Source organism: Lutra lutra, chromosome 8, assembly GCF_902655055.1.
Source record: "Lutra lutra chromosome 8, mLutLut1.2, whole genome shotgun sequence".
Taxonomy (NCBI): domain Eukaryota; kingdom Metazoa; phylum Chordata; class Mammalia; order Carnivora; family Mustelidae; genus Lutra; species Lutra lutra.
In genome coordinates, this window is record NC_062285.1 from 75,851,990 (window position 1) to 75,868,767 (window position 16,778).

General features: G+C 35.6%; 1 protein-coding gene across 8 annotated transcripts in view; it reads left to right on the top strand.

Moving 5' to 3' along the window:
- RASSF8 (Ras association domain family member 8) overlaps nucleotides 1-16,778 on the top strand; it is a 134,050-nt gene that overhangs the window by 101,548 nt on the left and 15,724 nt on the right. For 6 of the 8 annotated variants that reach the window (XM_047740028.1, XM_047740027.1, XM_047740031.1 and 3 more), the window contains one exon: nucleotides 4,261-4,467. In XM_047740028.1, coding sequence (XP_047595984.1) covers nucleotides 4,365-4,467 — 103 coding nt within the window. In that variant the 5' untranslated portion in view covers nucleotides 4,261-4,364. Of the gene's footprint in view, nucleotides 1-1,602; nucleotides 1,678-1,977; nucleotides 2,052-4,260; nucleotides 4,468-16,778 lie in introns of those variants that run through there. The other 2 variants (XM_047740034.1, XM_047740033.1) reach the window with 2 other exon arrangements.

Genomic DNA, 16,778 nt, shown 5'->3' on the forward strand with positions numbered 1-16,778 from the left:
TGTTATTTGTTTTTATGTTTGGTTACTTTTCCATCTCCCACAGGCAAGAGGTACCATTTTTTTCCTTACCTCAGTCACCATTTGATTATTAAAAAGTTAATACTTTTTTACTTCATAACAGTTGTTCTCTATAACTTCATTTAATTCTCACATCAAATTAGTTTTAGAATGAGGTAATCTAAACTCCCTCTAGTTTTTGTTTCTTTAAAGATTAATTTATTGGAGAAAGAGAGTGCATATATGCATGTAGGGGGAGGGGTGAAGGGAAAAGGGAAGCAGACTTCCCGCTGAGCACAGAGCCCAGCACAGGGCTCTATCCGATGACCCCCAAGATCATGACCTGAGTAAAACCAAGAGTCTGTCACCCAACTGTGAGCCACCTGGGCACCCCTAGATTTTATTTTTTAACTAGCTTTCTGTACAAAAGAGAATTTGGGTATCTGTTTATTAGTTCTATTAAGTACTCTTCATAATATACAGTGTTCATTGTGCAAAATCTCGGTATGGTGCCAGAAGAACTAGTGGCTAGCATCAATGTTTTATTTAAAGTAGCTAGCTTGATTGTGAAGATTTTATAACACATTTTATCTGTAGGCTCTTTCTATAAAGAATGCTTTAATATGCAATAACCATAGATATTGAGCAAAACTGGACATGAAAGAAATGTTAAAATTGGCACTAAACCACCTGTATGTTTGTGTCTAGGGCCCAGGGGGTAATGCAGTTTGCTTAGCAGTAGCCTGATGGTAGCATCAGAAGGAAGTTAGACCATTTTAAAGCATTCAGTCAATTCTTGTTTTTTGTGAGAGCCCTTGGTCACAACAGTTTCATCGGCTGATCAATACATCACCTTGTTTTATGTGTTTTTCTGTCAAAAAATACCTTATTTGACATACATTGTTGATTCATTAACATTAAACTCACAGTCAATAGCTCTATAACTCATACCTAACAACACATAAGTCACATCATGGCCTTCTTATACTTATGTCAGCACTATGCTTGGGAGCCATTTTCAACAGTGAAATCACCAACAAAAACTACAAAAATGCCAAAACATGGCATGAAATACACTGGGAAGAGGTGACTTGTCAACAGTATGAGAGCTGAAACAAGAAGGCAGAATAATGCTTCTTTCTGACCTCAGCTGGGAATGTGTAGGTCAGACCACTCAGATTTTTCACAGCTGTATACATGTCTTTGAATGACTCTGAAAGTGCCATAAATATTGATTTTGGAGTTACAAATAAATTTTAGTGAGTGTGTGAATTCACAAATAAGGAACCCATGAATAATGAGGATTGACTAAAATTGTTTCATTAAAGCACTGTTCTTGGGGGAATGTGTCTCCACAAATGTGGGTGCTTAATTCCAATATGCTTTCAAGGTAATAAATAGTTTTTAACTAAAGAACACTTGTTCCCAGTAGCATGTTACTGAATAAACCTAATTTTTCATTATAATAGTTAAAATAATAATGATCTGAATATAGAAACCTTATGGTAAAAACAATAACAACTATATTATAATAATATCCTTGCAATAGAACCTTACTTCTACCTACATTATTGTTTCCATGGAAAAATTTATTCCAAATTCCAACTGAGATGTCAAAACCCCTTAGCTTCTTAAGTCCTTAGTCCCAATGATGAGCAGTCCACCATACGCACCTACAGTGTAGGACTTTCGTTTTCCCTCTAGTCTAGTTCTGGGGCTGGGAGCAGAATCGTAGGAGTTGGGCTCTGGACAACAGCACAGAAGGGAGTAGTAGGGGCTTTCACCAAGAAGACAGATTCTTCAAATGACTTTCATGAATAACACCACGATTTTGAGGGAAGCTAGGGGGATGATTGTTAGTACAGCCCCAAACTTGACAGAAGCCATATTTGGAAAACAGGGGCTCTGCTAGAATTAAAATTTTGGACCATGTGGTTCATTGATCTGATCTATTAAGGCATCTTTTTTACTTTCCTTAAGGATCAGTTTGAAAGATAGTATTAATGGTGTTAGAAGAAAAATGCAGATGCTGGTCTTCTCTGTGATGAGCCGTGGTAGGAAGTCTCTGATCAAGAGGATAAACACCTTGCAAGTTTATATCAACTAAGCAATATTATTTATGCTCAATGTTTTCCCACAACATTATTATACTCTGTAATATTTAACAGATATGCATGTGCTCTATGTTCATTTGTATTCACTTAATAGTTAAAAGTTTGAGGTAAAACAGTGATAATTCAAGATAAGAAAATAAGAGGTGGTGTACTAAAACCTTTATAGAACTTAAAAATGGACCTCATAAGTTTCTTTTAAATGATAGGTTTCTTTTGGGGGAGGAGGCCTTTAATGAGATCTTTCTTGCTAGGTTTCCCAACTTTGAGATCTTTTAATGAATGGACTAGGTATTAAAATAGATTTTAATTCAGTTTAGTTTTTTTAAACTCAGCTGAGTTTTTTAATAAAATAATTTCATTTTAACATATTAATTTAATACAATATATTGTGTGACCATTTTTTAATCTTAATTTTATTCCAAAAAGAATAATACATATTCTATTTTTAGTAAATAGAGCACCTGCAGAGAAGGAAAAATATCTTATTTTAAGTCAGAACTCTTCTGTTTCCTTTCCTTAAATGGTCTTTAAATGGATTGGGGACAGTAGCATATATAAACCTTACATTTGGAATTTCAAGTGTGCAGCAGCCTATTAAATGCTCAGAGTAGTCTAACTGTAAAAAAAAACTTTGTTAACTTTATTTGCAAGATTTCTTACATTTCTTTGACTTTGGAGCACCCCCCCCCCACCCTCACACCCCAGAAACTTTAGCATCTTGCGGGATTTCATAACTTAGGAACACAGTTGTGGAGATTAGCTTGTCAGAGGCAAGTGGCTCTTCTTCTGGGCATACAGGGGGTTTATGAAACCACCTTGGCACTTCAGTGTGGAGGCAGAAGGAGCCAAATCAACACACTGGGAAACGGTCCATCCTATCCCTTTTTTTTGAGCATGAAAAAAAGTATTTTTGTACCTTCTCTGGAGAAAGCAATAGGTTTATTCTCCTTCACTCATGTATGTTCTGACTTATATACCCAGGTGACAGGTGGCCTAGAACTATCTTAGGTCTTTTAAGAAAATGCACAAGGACTATATTATACTCTTTTACTGGACATGTTTTTAATGTTTTTAAAATAAGCTTTTCAATAAGTCATTGATCCTGAAACACCAGTTCCATCGTCAACCTTTAAATAAATTTAAATCATTTTAATTAAATCAATGTTTATTATATCACATAAACTTTAGCATTCTTTTCAAAACCAATAAAAAAATAGAATCATAAAACAGTAGACAAACAAATCATAGATTGATTAGTTTTAACACAGGAAGAGCTGAGATTTTAAAAACCTACAGGAAAAAGAATTGTGTACAATTGATTTTTAACCAGCTAATAATAACATTCTAATCAATACAAGAAATCAAGGCATTTGGTTTGATTGTGTGAGAATGTGAAACACATGTATATAATGCAGCTAAAGAAAAAAAATCAAACAATGGGGAAACAGCAAGTGTAACAAAAAGTTGAGGTTTATATTATTAGAATAACTCTTGTAATTTAAGAATACTGTCAAACCCCAGTTAAATAAATGAGAAAAGGTCAAGCAGTTCATACATGGGGAAGTTGTCAGCCAGTAAAGAAATTAATTTCCTTCAACTGCTTTCTGCACACCTGTGCCTTATGCTGTGGTTGGTGTTGGAGTTTGAGCGTTGAAGACCACACTCTCAGTCCTTCGGGGAAGGGAGGGAGGCAAGGGACACATGAAGCAAAGGAATGCAATGGAGTTGTGAAGATACATTTACAAATGCTCACAAGGCTATGGAAACTGGTTCAACTGGTTTATTTTTCAAAAAATGACAAAAACTGTTTTTTAACCTTACAAATGATCCTAATGAGTTTTTTTTTTTTTAAAGAAAGGAATAGCTTATATGTTGAGCAGTAGGGCAAGTAAATAAGATTTCTTAGAGTTACTTTTTGATTTCTTAGAGTTACTTTATGATTAAAATTATAATTATGAAAATATGAATCACTGTCGTGAATAGGTGACTATAGTTGTATTCATGCTACCAAATTCAGTTCTATAAAATAAGTATGTACATGGTCATTAATGGTAGTAGGATTATGAGATATTAGAATTTATTTTGCACAATACTTAGTAAAAGAAATTTAAAGACTTGTTTTATTAAAAATGTTTTTTCTTCTTTTTAGCTGACTACACAAGACTCTGCCTTCCCCATATTTCCATAGCCAGCGACATGACCTGACACCTTGATGACCAGTCTCAGGGCCCTTAGGTGACTAGCTGCTACACCATGGAACTTAAAGTATGGGTGGATGGAGTTCAGAGGATTGTTTGTGGGGTCACCGAAGTTACAACTTGCCAGGAGGTTGTAATAGCCTTAGCTCAAGCGATAGGTAAGTGGACTTTCTGGGAATCTGCGAAAAAGTGGTTTATACTTACTCTTGTGGTTTGTGGTTGTTTGTATTAAATATAGATTTCTAGTTTTTTGTTTATTTGGTTCCATAATACAACTTGCAGGTACACTTTTATTTATTACTATTCCCCCATGCTTAAATAAATCTGTAAACACACTTTCTCTCTGTCTCCCCCCAGATTTTACTGACCTTCAGACTAGAGTCTGCACTGCCTTCTGCTCTACTGTTGTTTATTCTAAACAACGATTTGTGGAACTAAAATGTTTTTTTTTTTTAAGATTTTATTTATTTATTTGACAGACAGAGATCACAAGTAGGCAGAGAGAGAGAGGGAGAAGCAGGCTCCCCACCAAGCAGAGAGCCTGATGCAGGGCTTGATCCTAACCCTGGGATCATGACTTGAGCCAAAGGCAGAGGCTTTAACACACTAAGCCACCCAGGTGCCCCTAAAATGTTTTCTTGAGCTAAAACATGGATTCCTAGTTCCCAGACCCCTGATTAGGAAAAATCCCATTTACTGTTTATTCTGACTACTTTTAGAAAAGAAAAATGCAGCAAATAACATGGTCCTTCAACAGAAAGATAATATGTGCATTTTTAAATCTTACCTTACAGTGCAGATGAAGTTATCAAGTAGATGTTTACTAGCTCCATCTTGTTCACCTACTAAGAAGAAAAGTTGCAACTTTACTTCTCAGTGTGTTTATCTTTATCATTTTTTTTTATTAAATTTTTTTATTTTTTCAGCATAACAGTATTCATTATTTTTGCACCACACCCAGTGCTCCATGCAATCCGTGCCCTCTACAATACCCACCACTTGGTGCCCCCAACCTCCCACCCCCCCACCCCTTCAAAATTCTCAGATCGTTTTTCAGAGTCCATAGTCTCTCATGGTTCACCTCCCCTTCCAATTTCCCTCAACTCCCTTCTCCTCTCCATCTCCCCTTGTCCTCCATGCTATTTGTTATGCTCCACAAATAAGTGAAACCATATGATAATTGACTCTCTCTGCTTGACTTATTTCACTCAGCATAATCTCTTCCAGTCCCGTCCATGTTGCTACAAAACTGGGTATTCATCCTTTCTTTTTTCTTTTTTTTTTTTTTTTTACAGCTTTATAAACATATATTTTTATCCCCAGGGGTACAGGTCTGCGAATCGCCAGGTTTACACACTTCACAGCACTCACCATAGCACATACCCTCCCCAATATCCATAACCCCACCCTCCTCTCCCAACCCCCTCCCCCCATCAACCCTCAGTTTGTTTTGTGAGATTAAGAGTCACTTATGGTTTGTCTCCCTCCCAATCCCATCTTGTTTCATTTAATCTTCTCCTACCCCCTCAACCCCCCATGTTGCATCTCCTCTCCCTCATATCAGGGAGATCATATGATAGTTGTCTTTCTCTGATTGACTTATTTCGCTAAGCATGATACCCTCTAGTTCCATCCACGTCGTCGCAAATGGCAAGATTTCATTTCTTTTGATGGCTGCATAGTATTCCATTGTGTATATATACCACATCTTCTTTATCCATTCGTCTGTAGATGGACATCTAGGTTCTTTCCATCTTTATCATTTTTATACATGTTTTTTAGTTGCCTTAACCCTTTTGGAATATGATGAAGGTATAAACATTGCAAAAGCCAATACTGTGGGCTATAGCTTATATTTGCATCTTAAGTCCATCATTTAGCAAACATGTATTAAAAAGAAATTGTTTTCAGCACCATGTTAGGTGCTTAGTGCTTCTTTGTCTTTGATCGACTAGTCAAGTTTACTTTATGTCATGCTAGTGTATACTGGAAACATGTTACATTTGTTCAGGATAGAGAAAAGTCACCCTGCACCGTGACACCTTAGCATTTCGTGGAGGCATTTCTGGCAGTTAAGAAATTGGCAGTGCCCTGTGCAAAGATAGAGACTTTCTTTTAATACTGACATCTTTTGATTTTTCTTAAATACTATGTAGTACACATATTAAAACAATGATAAAATTCCTAGTCAATGAAATTTTCTTGCATTTTGGCCTAATTATATTTGTGGACTTAAGTTTAATATTTAAAGAAGGGAAAATAAAGGCATTTAATTTTATTTCATATTCTTTGCAACCAACTTATTTAGTAATTATCCCTTTTACAAGCCCGATAAAGAATTCAAAGTAATGATCACAAAGGTACTCACTGGATTTGAGAAAAAAGTGGATGAACTCAATGAGAACTTCAACAAAAAGATAGAAACTATAAAAAATAAGCAGTTAGAATTGAAGAGTACACTAATTGAAATGAAAAATACACTAGAGGGAATCAGCAGCATATTAGAGGATGCAGAAGAATGGACCAATAATTTGGAAGACAGGAAAATGGAAGGTAACCAACCTTAACAGCAAAAAGAAAGAATAATAATAATAAGAATAGGTTAAGGGAACTCAGTGATATCATTAAGCACAATAACATTCACATTATAGTGACCCCAGAAGAAGAAAAGAAGGAAGGGGACAGAAAACTTATTTGAAGAAGTAATAGCTGAAAACTTCCTTAATCTGGGGGTGGAAACAGATATCCAGGTACAGGAATCACAGTGCCCCAAACAAAATAAACCCTAGGAGGTCCACACAAAAACACCTAATTAAAATAGCAAAAACTTAAGAGAGAATATTAAAAGCCACAAGAGAAAAGTGAACTCATATAAAGGAAACCCCATAAGGCTATCAGCTGATTTTTTAGCAGAAACTTTTCAGGGCAGAAGAAAGAGGCATGATACATTGAAACTGCTAAAAGGAAAAAGCCTACAACCCAGCAAGGTTATGATTCAGAATTGAAGGGGAGATAATTTCCCAGACAAACAAAGGAATTTATCACCACTAAACCAACCTTAATAAGAAATGTTAAAGGGAATTCTTTACATGAAAAGAAAAGACCATAATTAGAAATGAGAAAATTATGAAAGGAAAAAAATTCACTGATAAAAATAGTAATCAACTATGTATGAAGCCAATATGAAGGTTAAACACAAAAATAATAAAAGTCAATCATATCTATAAAAATTAGTCAAAGAATACACAAGAAGTGAAATATGATTTCATATACATAAAATATGGATGGGGAATAAAAATTTAGTGTTTTAGAATGTGTTTGAACTTAAGGGATTATCAGCTTAATATAGACTGCTACATACATAGGGTGTTAAATATGAATCCCATAGTAACCACAAATCAAAAATTCCATAGCAGATACACAAAAAAATAAAAAGAAATCCAAGCATAACACTAAGGAAAGTCATCAAACCACAAAGGAAGAGAACAGAAGAAGAAAGGAACAGAGAAGAACTATAAAAACAACCAGAAAATTAACAAAATGGCAATAAGTACATACTGATAATTACTTTATCATTACTTTAATAATTACTTTTAAATATAAATTTAATGATTTATTTTTACTTTAAATATACTTTAATAATTACTTTAAATATAATTACTTTATATATAATTACATTAAATATAATTACTGTAATAATTACTTTAAATATATTTTAAATTTTATTTACTTTACATTACTTTATAATATTTACTTTAAATATAAATGTACTAAATGCTCTAAGCAAAAAACATAGGTTGACAAAATGGATTTTTTTTTAAAGATTTTATCTATTTATTTGACAGAGAGAGATCACAAGTAGGCAGAGAGGCAGGCAGAGAAAGAGAGGAGGAAGCAGGCTCCCTGCCAAGCACAGAACCCAGTGCGAGACTCGATCCCAGGACCCTTAGATCATGACCTGAGCCGAAGGCAGAGGCTTAACCCACTGAGCCACCCAGGCACCCCAACAAAATGGATTTAAAAAAAATAAATAGATTTTAAAAAAATAAATAGACAAATAAGACACATCTTGTCTTGACAGAAGACACTTATAGACTGAAAGTGAAGTGATAGAAAAAAATCCATGGAAATGGAGGTGGAAAAGAAAAGGTTTAGAGGCAATACTTACATTAGACAAAATAGATATTAAAACAATGACTGGGGACGCCTGGGTGGCTCAGTTGGTTAAGCAGCTGCCTTCGGCTCAGGTCATGATCCCAGCGTCCTGGGATCGAGTCCCACATCGGGCTCCTTGCTCATCAGGGAGCCTGCTTCTCTCTCTGCCTCTGCCTGCCATTCTGTCTGCCTGTGCTTGCTCTCTCTCCCTCTCTCTCTCTGACAAATAAATAAATTAAAAAAAAAACAATGACTGTAATAAAAGATAAAGGCATTATATAATGATTAAAAGGGTTCAATCCAAAAGCAAATATTAACAGATTTAAAGGGAGAAATCGGCAGTAATGCAATAACCATAGGGGACTTTAACATCTCATTTATATCAATGTATAGACCCCCCAGACAGAAAATAAGAAAACTGGCTTTGAACCACACATTCAGCCAGATGGACTTCACAAATATATACAGAATATACCACCCAAAAACAGTAGAATACACATTCTTTTCAAATGAGCATGAAATATTCTCTAGGATAGATCACATGTTAGGTCACAAAACAAATCTCAATAAATTTAACAAGATTAAGATCATATCTAGCATCTTTTCTGAATACAACAGTATGAAACAATAAATTAATTACAAGGAAAAAAAACTGGAAAAACCCAAACACATGGGGACTACACAACCAGTGGGTAAAGAATAGAAGAGGAAATTACAAAAAAAAAAAAAAAATGCATGGAGACAAATGAAAATGGAAACACAACTGTTCGTTATCTTTGGAACACAGCAAAAGCAGTTCTAAGAGGGATATTTACACCAATACAGGCCTACCTCAAGAAATAAGAAAAATCTCAATCTAACTTACAACTACAGGACCTAGGAAACAAATAAACAAACAAAGCTCAAAGTTAGTAGAAGGAAGGAAATAATAAAAATTAGTGTGGCAATAAGTGAAATAGAGACCAAAAAAAAATTAATGAGAATAAGAGCTGGTTCTTTGAAAAGATCAAATAGTCAAACCATTAGCCAGATTCTGGAAGAAAAAAAAAATGAAAGTAAATAAAATTATGTATGTATGTATGTATTTATAAATAAAAGTCTGAAGTGAAAGAGGAGAAATAATAACTGACACCACAGAAATACAAAAGATTATGAGAATACAGTGGAAAATTAGATGGCAACAAATTGGACAACCTAGAAGAAATGGGGATAAATCTTTAGAAACATAAAATCTTTCAAAATTGAATCAGAAAGAAATAGAAAACCTGAAGAAATACATTACTGGTAAGAAAATTGAACTGGTAATAAAAAAAATTCCCAACAAACGAAAGTCCAGGACCAGTTGTCTTCATCGGTGAATTCTACCAAACATTTAAAGAGCTAATACCTGTTCTTCTCAAACTATTCCAAAAAAAAGAAAGGAAGAAAAACTTTCAAATTCATTCGACACGGCCAGCCTTTATTACCTTAGTAGCAAAACCAGACAAACACTACAAAGAAAAGAAAACTACAAGCCAGTATCCCTGATGAACATAGATGCAGAAATCCTCAACAGAGCATTAGCAAACTGAATTCAGCAATACATTAAGAGGGTCATTCAGCACCACCAAGTGGGATTTATTTCAGGAATGCAAGGATGGTTCGTTATTCACAAATCAATTAATGTGATACCAAATATTAACAAGAGGGAGGATAAAAAAAATCATATAATTATGTCAATAGATGCAGAAAAAACACTTGACAAAATACATCTGTCTATGATAAAAAAATCTCAATAGAGGGCTTAAAGGGAGCATACCTCAACATAATAAAGGCCATATAAGAAAAACCCATAGCTAACATCATACTCGGTGAAAAATTGAAAGCTTTTCTTCTAATATTAGACATAAGACATGTTTACTCTCACCACTTCTATTCAACATAGTACTAGAAGTCCTAGCCACAGCAATCAGAAAAGAAAAAGGAACAAAAGGCATCCACATTCGTAAGGAAGAAATAGAACTCACTATTTGCAGATCACATTGTAACTACATATAGAAAACCCTAAAGACTCCACTAAAAATCTGTTAGAACTAACAAGTGAATTCAGTTCAGTTAGTTAGAACTAACAAGTGAATGGTTGCAGAATGCAGAATTAATGTATAGAAAACTGCTATGTTTCTATACACTAATAATGAAGTAGCAGGAAGAGAAATTAAGATAACAATCCCATTTATAGTAGTACCAAAAAGAATAAAATAAGAATAAATTAAAGGAGGTGAAAGACCTACACTCTAAAAACTCTAAGACTTTGATGAAAAAAATTGAAGGAAATACAAATAAATGTAAAGATGGACCATGCCCATGGATTGGAAGAGTTGATATTGTTAAAATGTTCATATGGTCCAAAGCAATTTATAGATTCAGTGCAATCACTATCAAAATATAAATAGTACTTTTCTCAGAACTAGAATAAGTAAGTCTAAAATTTGTATGGAAGCACAAGAGATCTTGAATAGCTAAAGCAATCTTGAGAAAGAACAATAAAGCTGGAGGTTTCACAATCCCAGATTTCAAGATATACTACAGAGTTCATAATAATTAAAACAATATGGTACTGTTAGAGATCATTGCAACAAGATAGAGAGCCCAGAAATAAACCCACAGTTACGTAGTAGATTAATCTATGATAGGGGAAGCAAGAATATACAATGGAGAAAAGATAGTATCTTCAATAGTGTTGAGAAAACTGGACAACTATATGCAAGGAAATTAAAATGGGCCATTTTCTAAGACAACACAATAATAAGCTCCAGGTGTGGTTTTTTTTTCCCCCAAGGTAGATTAAAGTCCTAAATATGAGACCCAAAATCATAAAACTCCTAAAAGGAGTTTTGGACGTTGGCCTTACAACATATTTATGGGTATTCTCCTCAGGCAAGAGAAACAAAAGAAACACACGCACCCGTGCGCGCGCACTACACCAAAATAATAAGCTTTTCCACAGCAAAGGAAACCGTCAACAAAATGAATAGACAACCTACTGAATGGGAGAAGATATTTGCAAGTGATGCATTTGATAAGGGGTTAATATACAAAATATATTAAGAATACATACAACTCACCACCAAAAGAAAATCTTCTTAAAAAACAGGCAGAGAACCTGAATAGACATTTCTCCAAAGAAGATAACACAGATGGCCAACAGACACCTAGAAAGACATTCAACATCACTAATCATCAGGGAAATGCAAGTCAGAACTACAATGAGATATCACTTCATACCTGTCAGAACGGTTAATATCAAAAAGACAAGAAATAACAAGTGTTTGCGAGGATGTGGCAAAAAAGAGGAATCCTTGTGCACTGTTTGTGGGAATGTAGATTGGTGCAACCACTGTGGAAAACAGCATGGAGTTTCCTCAAAAAATTAAAAGTAGAAATATCATGATTTAGTAATTCCACTTCTGGGTATTTATCTGAAGAAATGAAACCACTAATTTGAAAAGATGAATGCACCCTATGTTTGTTGTAGGATTTATAATAGCCAGAACACAGGAGCAACCTAAGTGACACCAGTACATGAGTGGATAAAGTAGTGTGTGTGTGTGTGTGTGTGTGTGTGTATGTGTACATATACATGTGTGTGTATACAGATGTGTATAAATGCAGAACAGTGCGTGTGTGTCTGTGTGTGTAACAAGATATTACTCAGCCACAAAAAAGAATAAGATCTTGCCATTTGCAGCAACATGGATAGACCTAGAAGGTATTAATGAAATAAGTCAAACAGTAAAGACAAATACCAAATGCTTTCACTGATACGTAGAATCTGAAAAACAAAGCAATACACAAAAACAGACTTACAAATACAGAGAAAAACTGGTGGTTATCAGAGAGAAGGTGTTATGGGGATTGGCCAAGTAGGTAAAGGGGATTAAGAGGTAGAAAATTCCAGTTGTAAAATAAGTCACAGTGATGAAAAGTAGATAGTCAATATAGTCAATAATATTTTAAGTACATTGTACAGTGACAGATGGTAACTATACTTACTGTGGTGAGCAGGGAATAATACACAGAATTATCAAATCACTGTGTTGTACTGAAACTGATAAAACATTGTATACAAGCCGTACTTCATAATAAAAATTAAAAAATTAAAGATAGGAAAAAAGGTAAAACATAAGAACTGAGAGGTATTTTGTCTCAAGACCCAATTAACTACTAACCAAAATAAAGTCATTTAGGCATATTACTATTTTAAAAATAGCTTTAAGACAGAGGGCAATACAAAGAAGAGACTACTAGATTAGCATACATAAGGCTTAATTCAAAGGAAGATAAAAGATTGTAAACTTACATACAACAAGTTAATTGCCTTAAATATAACCAGGCACCCGGGTGGCTCCGTCAGTTAAGTGTCTGTCTTTGGCTCTGGTCATGATCTCAAGGTCCTGGGATGGACTCTCTGCTCAGTAGGGAGTCTGCTTCTCCCTCTGTGCGTACTCTCTCTCTTCCTCTCTCTGTCAAATAAATAAATAAAATCTTTAAATATACATATATATTAAAGTAAAACCAATGGAACTAGAAAGAGAAACTAACACTCCACTATAAGGGGAGATTTTTAAATATACCTCAGTGACTGATGAGAAGAATCAACAAATCGGGGGGAGGGAAGCCCCACATAATTTATTTAAATAAAAATATTCATCTTTGGGGGTGCCTGGGTGGCTCAGTGGGTTACGTCTCTGCCTTTGGCTCAGGACAGGATCTCAGGGTCCTGGGATCGAGCCCCGCATTGGGCTCTCTGCTCAGTGGGGAGCCTGCTTCCCCCTCTCCCTCTGCCTGCCTCTCTGCCTACTTGTGATCTCTGTCAAGTAAATAAATAAATCTTTTTAAAAAATAATCATCATTGGGTTCTTTCTGCTTAGTAAAAACTCTAAAATTAGCAATTGTCAAATCTAACTTTCTTTGTTATATTTGAGACTCAAACCATGGGCAGTGGTTTAAAAGAACATAAATGTATTATACAGGGAGCTGAGGGGTGCACCTAGCTGCATCTGTCCATCTGGCCTCCACATTTTCTGCACATAATTTCAAGGGGAAAGTGTCCAGATGTACAAGGTGTGTGTTTGTCCATTTGGACTAAATAGTATACTCTACTTGCTTGTGAACAAGCTGAAAGTTTTAACTGAATCTACCTCAATTTTTGCTGTTAACTCAGCCCAGAGCTGTTTTTGAAAAATTGACAACTTGAATACAGAGCTTTTATGGTATATCTCCATACTTGGCTAAACAACTCTTCTTCTGTATCATGAATACTTGATGGAATTCAGAATTCACCTGAGAGATGGTTCAGCCGGCAGCCAGCTGAGGATGGTTGACTCTTGCTTTTCTGGTGCCGTCAGACTTTCTTAGCATCAAATGTAATATGCTCCTGCTGTGTACTTAAATATTTCTCTATCTTGTAATGTGAGTTATTGGTATTCAAAGTTTAAACACTCAATGAGAGTTTTATAGCATGTTGACCTTATTTCCTCTGTAAGAAATAATAAGGGATTTGTTGGGAAAAATTAATGCTGTGACATCCAACCCCAGAATTTCTGTGGCTGAACACAATAAAAGTTTATCCTATTAGCAGAGTACTGACTGACCAAGCTGCAGATGTGTCTAAAAAATTTATAATGAAGCAACTTGTAGAATACCTTCATGGGTTTAAATCCACACTTTTGGTGCATGGGGTGAAAGCATCAAAGATATACTCTTAATTAGGGATTGTGAGGGATTTTTCTGGGAAGCTAAAATTTCTCTAAGGAAACCACCAAGATGTAAAAATATTTACATACGTTAACAATCTGCAAATATATATGGTGGTGAACATTTTTTGACTCAGTGCTGTTAGTCAATGGAATCGAATTAGAAAATAGCTAAAGACAAAACATAATTTGGTAACAGTTGTTGAATGTATCTAATAATATGGAAAGAAATCCTTTCTACTCTGATCTTTGACTACCTTGACAGGTTATATTTAGGTGTTGGAAATAGAACACGTGCAAATTATGAGACAGAATAACAAAATAAAAACATAATTAAAACCCTTTAATTGGCATGAAGTAGCTAAACCGCCCCGCTGTACACTGTGTGTTTGGTCACTATATATGCTTGGCTTTTGACACATTCCCAATTTCGAGTATTTTGTCTTGTTTCTCCCATAAACTATCCCAGAAATGCCATTATTTCACAGTTCAAACTGCTTCTCAAATCTGTATGTGAAACAGAAAGCCTTTGACTGTTCATCTGTTTCAAGTTATAGTCCAGAAAATGCATTTGCTTTTACAATATCCCCCCAATATGAAAAGAATGTATTTCTGCCCTCAAGTAGCTTAGAACTTAAGTAGAGTATGGCTAACAAAAGATTAGAGAGGAAAAGAGGAGGAAGAAATCAAGGAGACTGAGGGGAAGGTTTTCTGATTCATACTCCTTTTTTGCCTGGTACCATTCAAAATACTGAAGTTTCAGAATTTTTCTCTGTTCTCACTTCTTGTGATCTTATTCCCGTATCTCCTTGTCCTGGGGCCAGAGTTAGCATTTAATAGAAACAAGTGGTTGGGGCTGGGGTCCAAGGTGAAGTGGACTGTTCCTTAAAAGCCATGTTTCATATGATTTCCCCCAAGAAAGTAAGTTTTCTATTTTTTTTTAAGACTTTATTTATTTGACAGAGAGAGAGAGCACAAGCAGGGGGAGTGGCAGGCAGAGGGAGAAGCAGGCTCCCTGCTGAGCAGAAAGCCCAACATAGAGCTTCGATCCCAGGACCCTGCGATCATGACCTGAGCCCAAGGCAGATGCTTAATGGACTGAGATACCCAGGTGCCCTAAAAATCAGTTTTCAAACAAGCACATTTTATACTTAATTCTAGTTTAACTATTTGATACTTACTTCTTTTCTCTGGAAGTCCCTCTGACATAGGGGTCCTGTTATTTATCCATCTTACACCATTGCTTTGCCTAAAGTAAGTAAGCAGTAAAACATAGTTTCTAAAACAGTGTTGTCCAGTAGAACTTTCTGCAGGGATGGTAGTGGTCTCCATCTGTGCTGTCCAGTGGAGTAACCACCAGCCGCATGCAGCTACTGAATACTTGAAACGTGGCTCGTATAACTGAGGAAATGAATTTTTAAGTAAAATATTCATGTGGCTAGTGGTTAATTGGTATTGTAAACAGTTCTAGAAGATGACTAATTGCTATCTCAGACTTCCTGTGTCTGTATCTCAACTATTGCCCACCCTCAAATTTCTTCCTTCTCCTTATCTCAGCAAATGAAAATTCTTTTCTTTTAATTAAAACTTTTGTGTGATCTTCATTTCTTTTCTTGTTCTAATATCTCACAACCATTCCATCAACAAGTCCTATCTATACTACCTTTAGTATATGCAAAATCTTGTTTCTCTTCACAGCCACTGTTAACACGTTGATGTAAGCCGCCATCGGTTTTCATGTAGATTTTTTTTTTTTTAAGATTTTATTTACTTGACAGAAAGAGGGATCACAAGTAGGAAGAGAAGCAGGCAGAGAGAGAGGGGGGAGCAGGCTTTCCACTGAGCAGAGAGCCGGATGTGGGGCTCGATCCCAGGACCCTGGGATCATGACCTGAGCTGAAGGCAGAGGCTTTAACCCACTGAGCCACCCAGGCGCCCCCTCATGTAGATTTTTGCAGTGGCCTTCAGCTCACTTCCCTGCATCATCTTGGTCCCCTCCAGCCTATTCTTGACAGTTTTCTTTCAGAGTTAATGCTTTTTTAAAGTTTTTATTTAAATTCCAGTTAGTTAACATACAGTGTAATATTAGTTTCAGATACACAACTCAGTGATTCATCATTTACATGCAACACCCGGTACTCAGGTGCACTCCTTAAACCCCATCATCTATTCCCCATCCCCCACCCACCTCCCCTCTGGTAACCATCAGTTTGTTCTCTGTAGTTAAGAGTGCGTTTCTTGGTTTTCCTCTCTCTCTCTTTTTTCCACCCTACGCTCATTTGTTTTATTTCTTAAATTCCACATGAGTGAAATCATATGGTATTTGTCTTTCTCTGGCAAACTTCACTTAGCATAATTCTCTTTAGTTCCATCCACGTCATTGCAAATGGCAAGATTTCATTCTTGTTTATGGCTGAGTAATATTCCATTGTGTGTGTGTATCTGCTTTTAAACGCAGATGTCTCTATCTTGTATGTGTCTATCTTTAAAGTAATACTTTAAAAATATGAATCATATCACTCCTCTGCTCAAACTTCCCCTCATCCACAGTGATTTTGTACTCAGAAAATTCCAAAGTC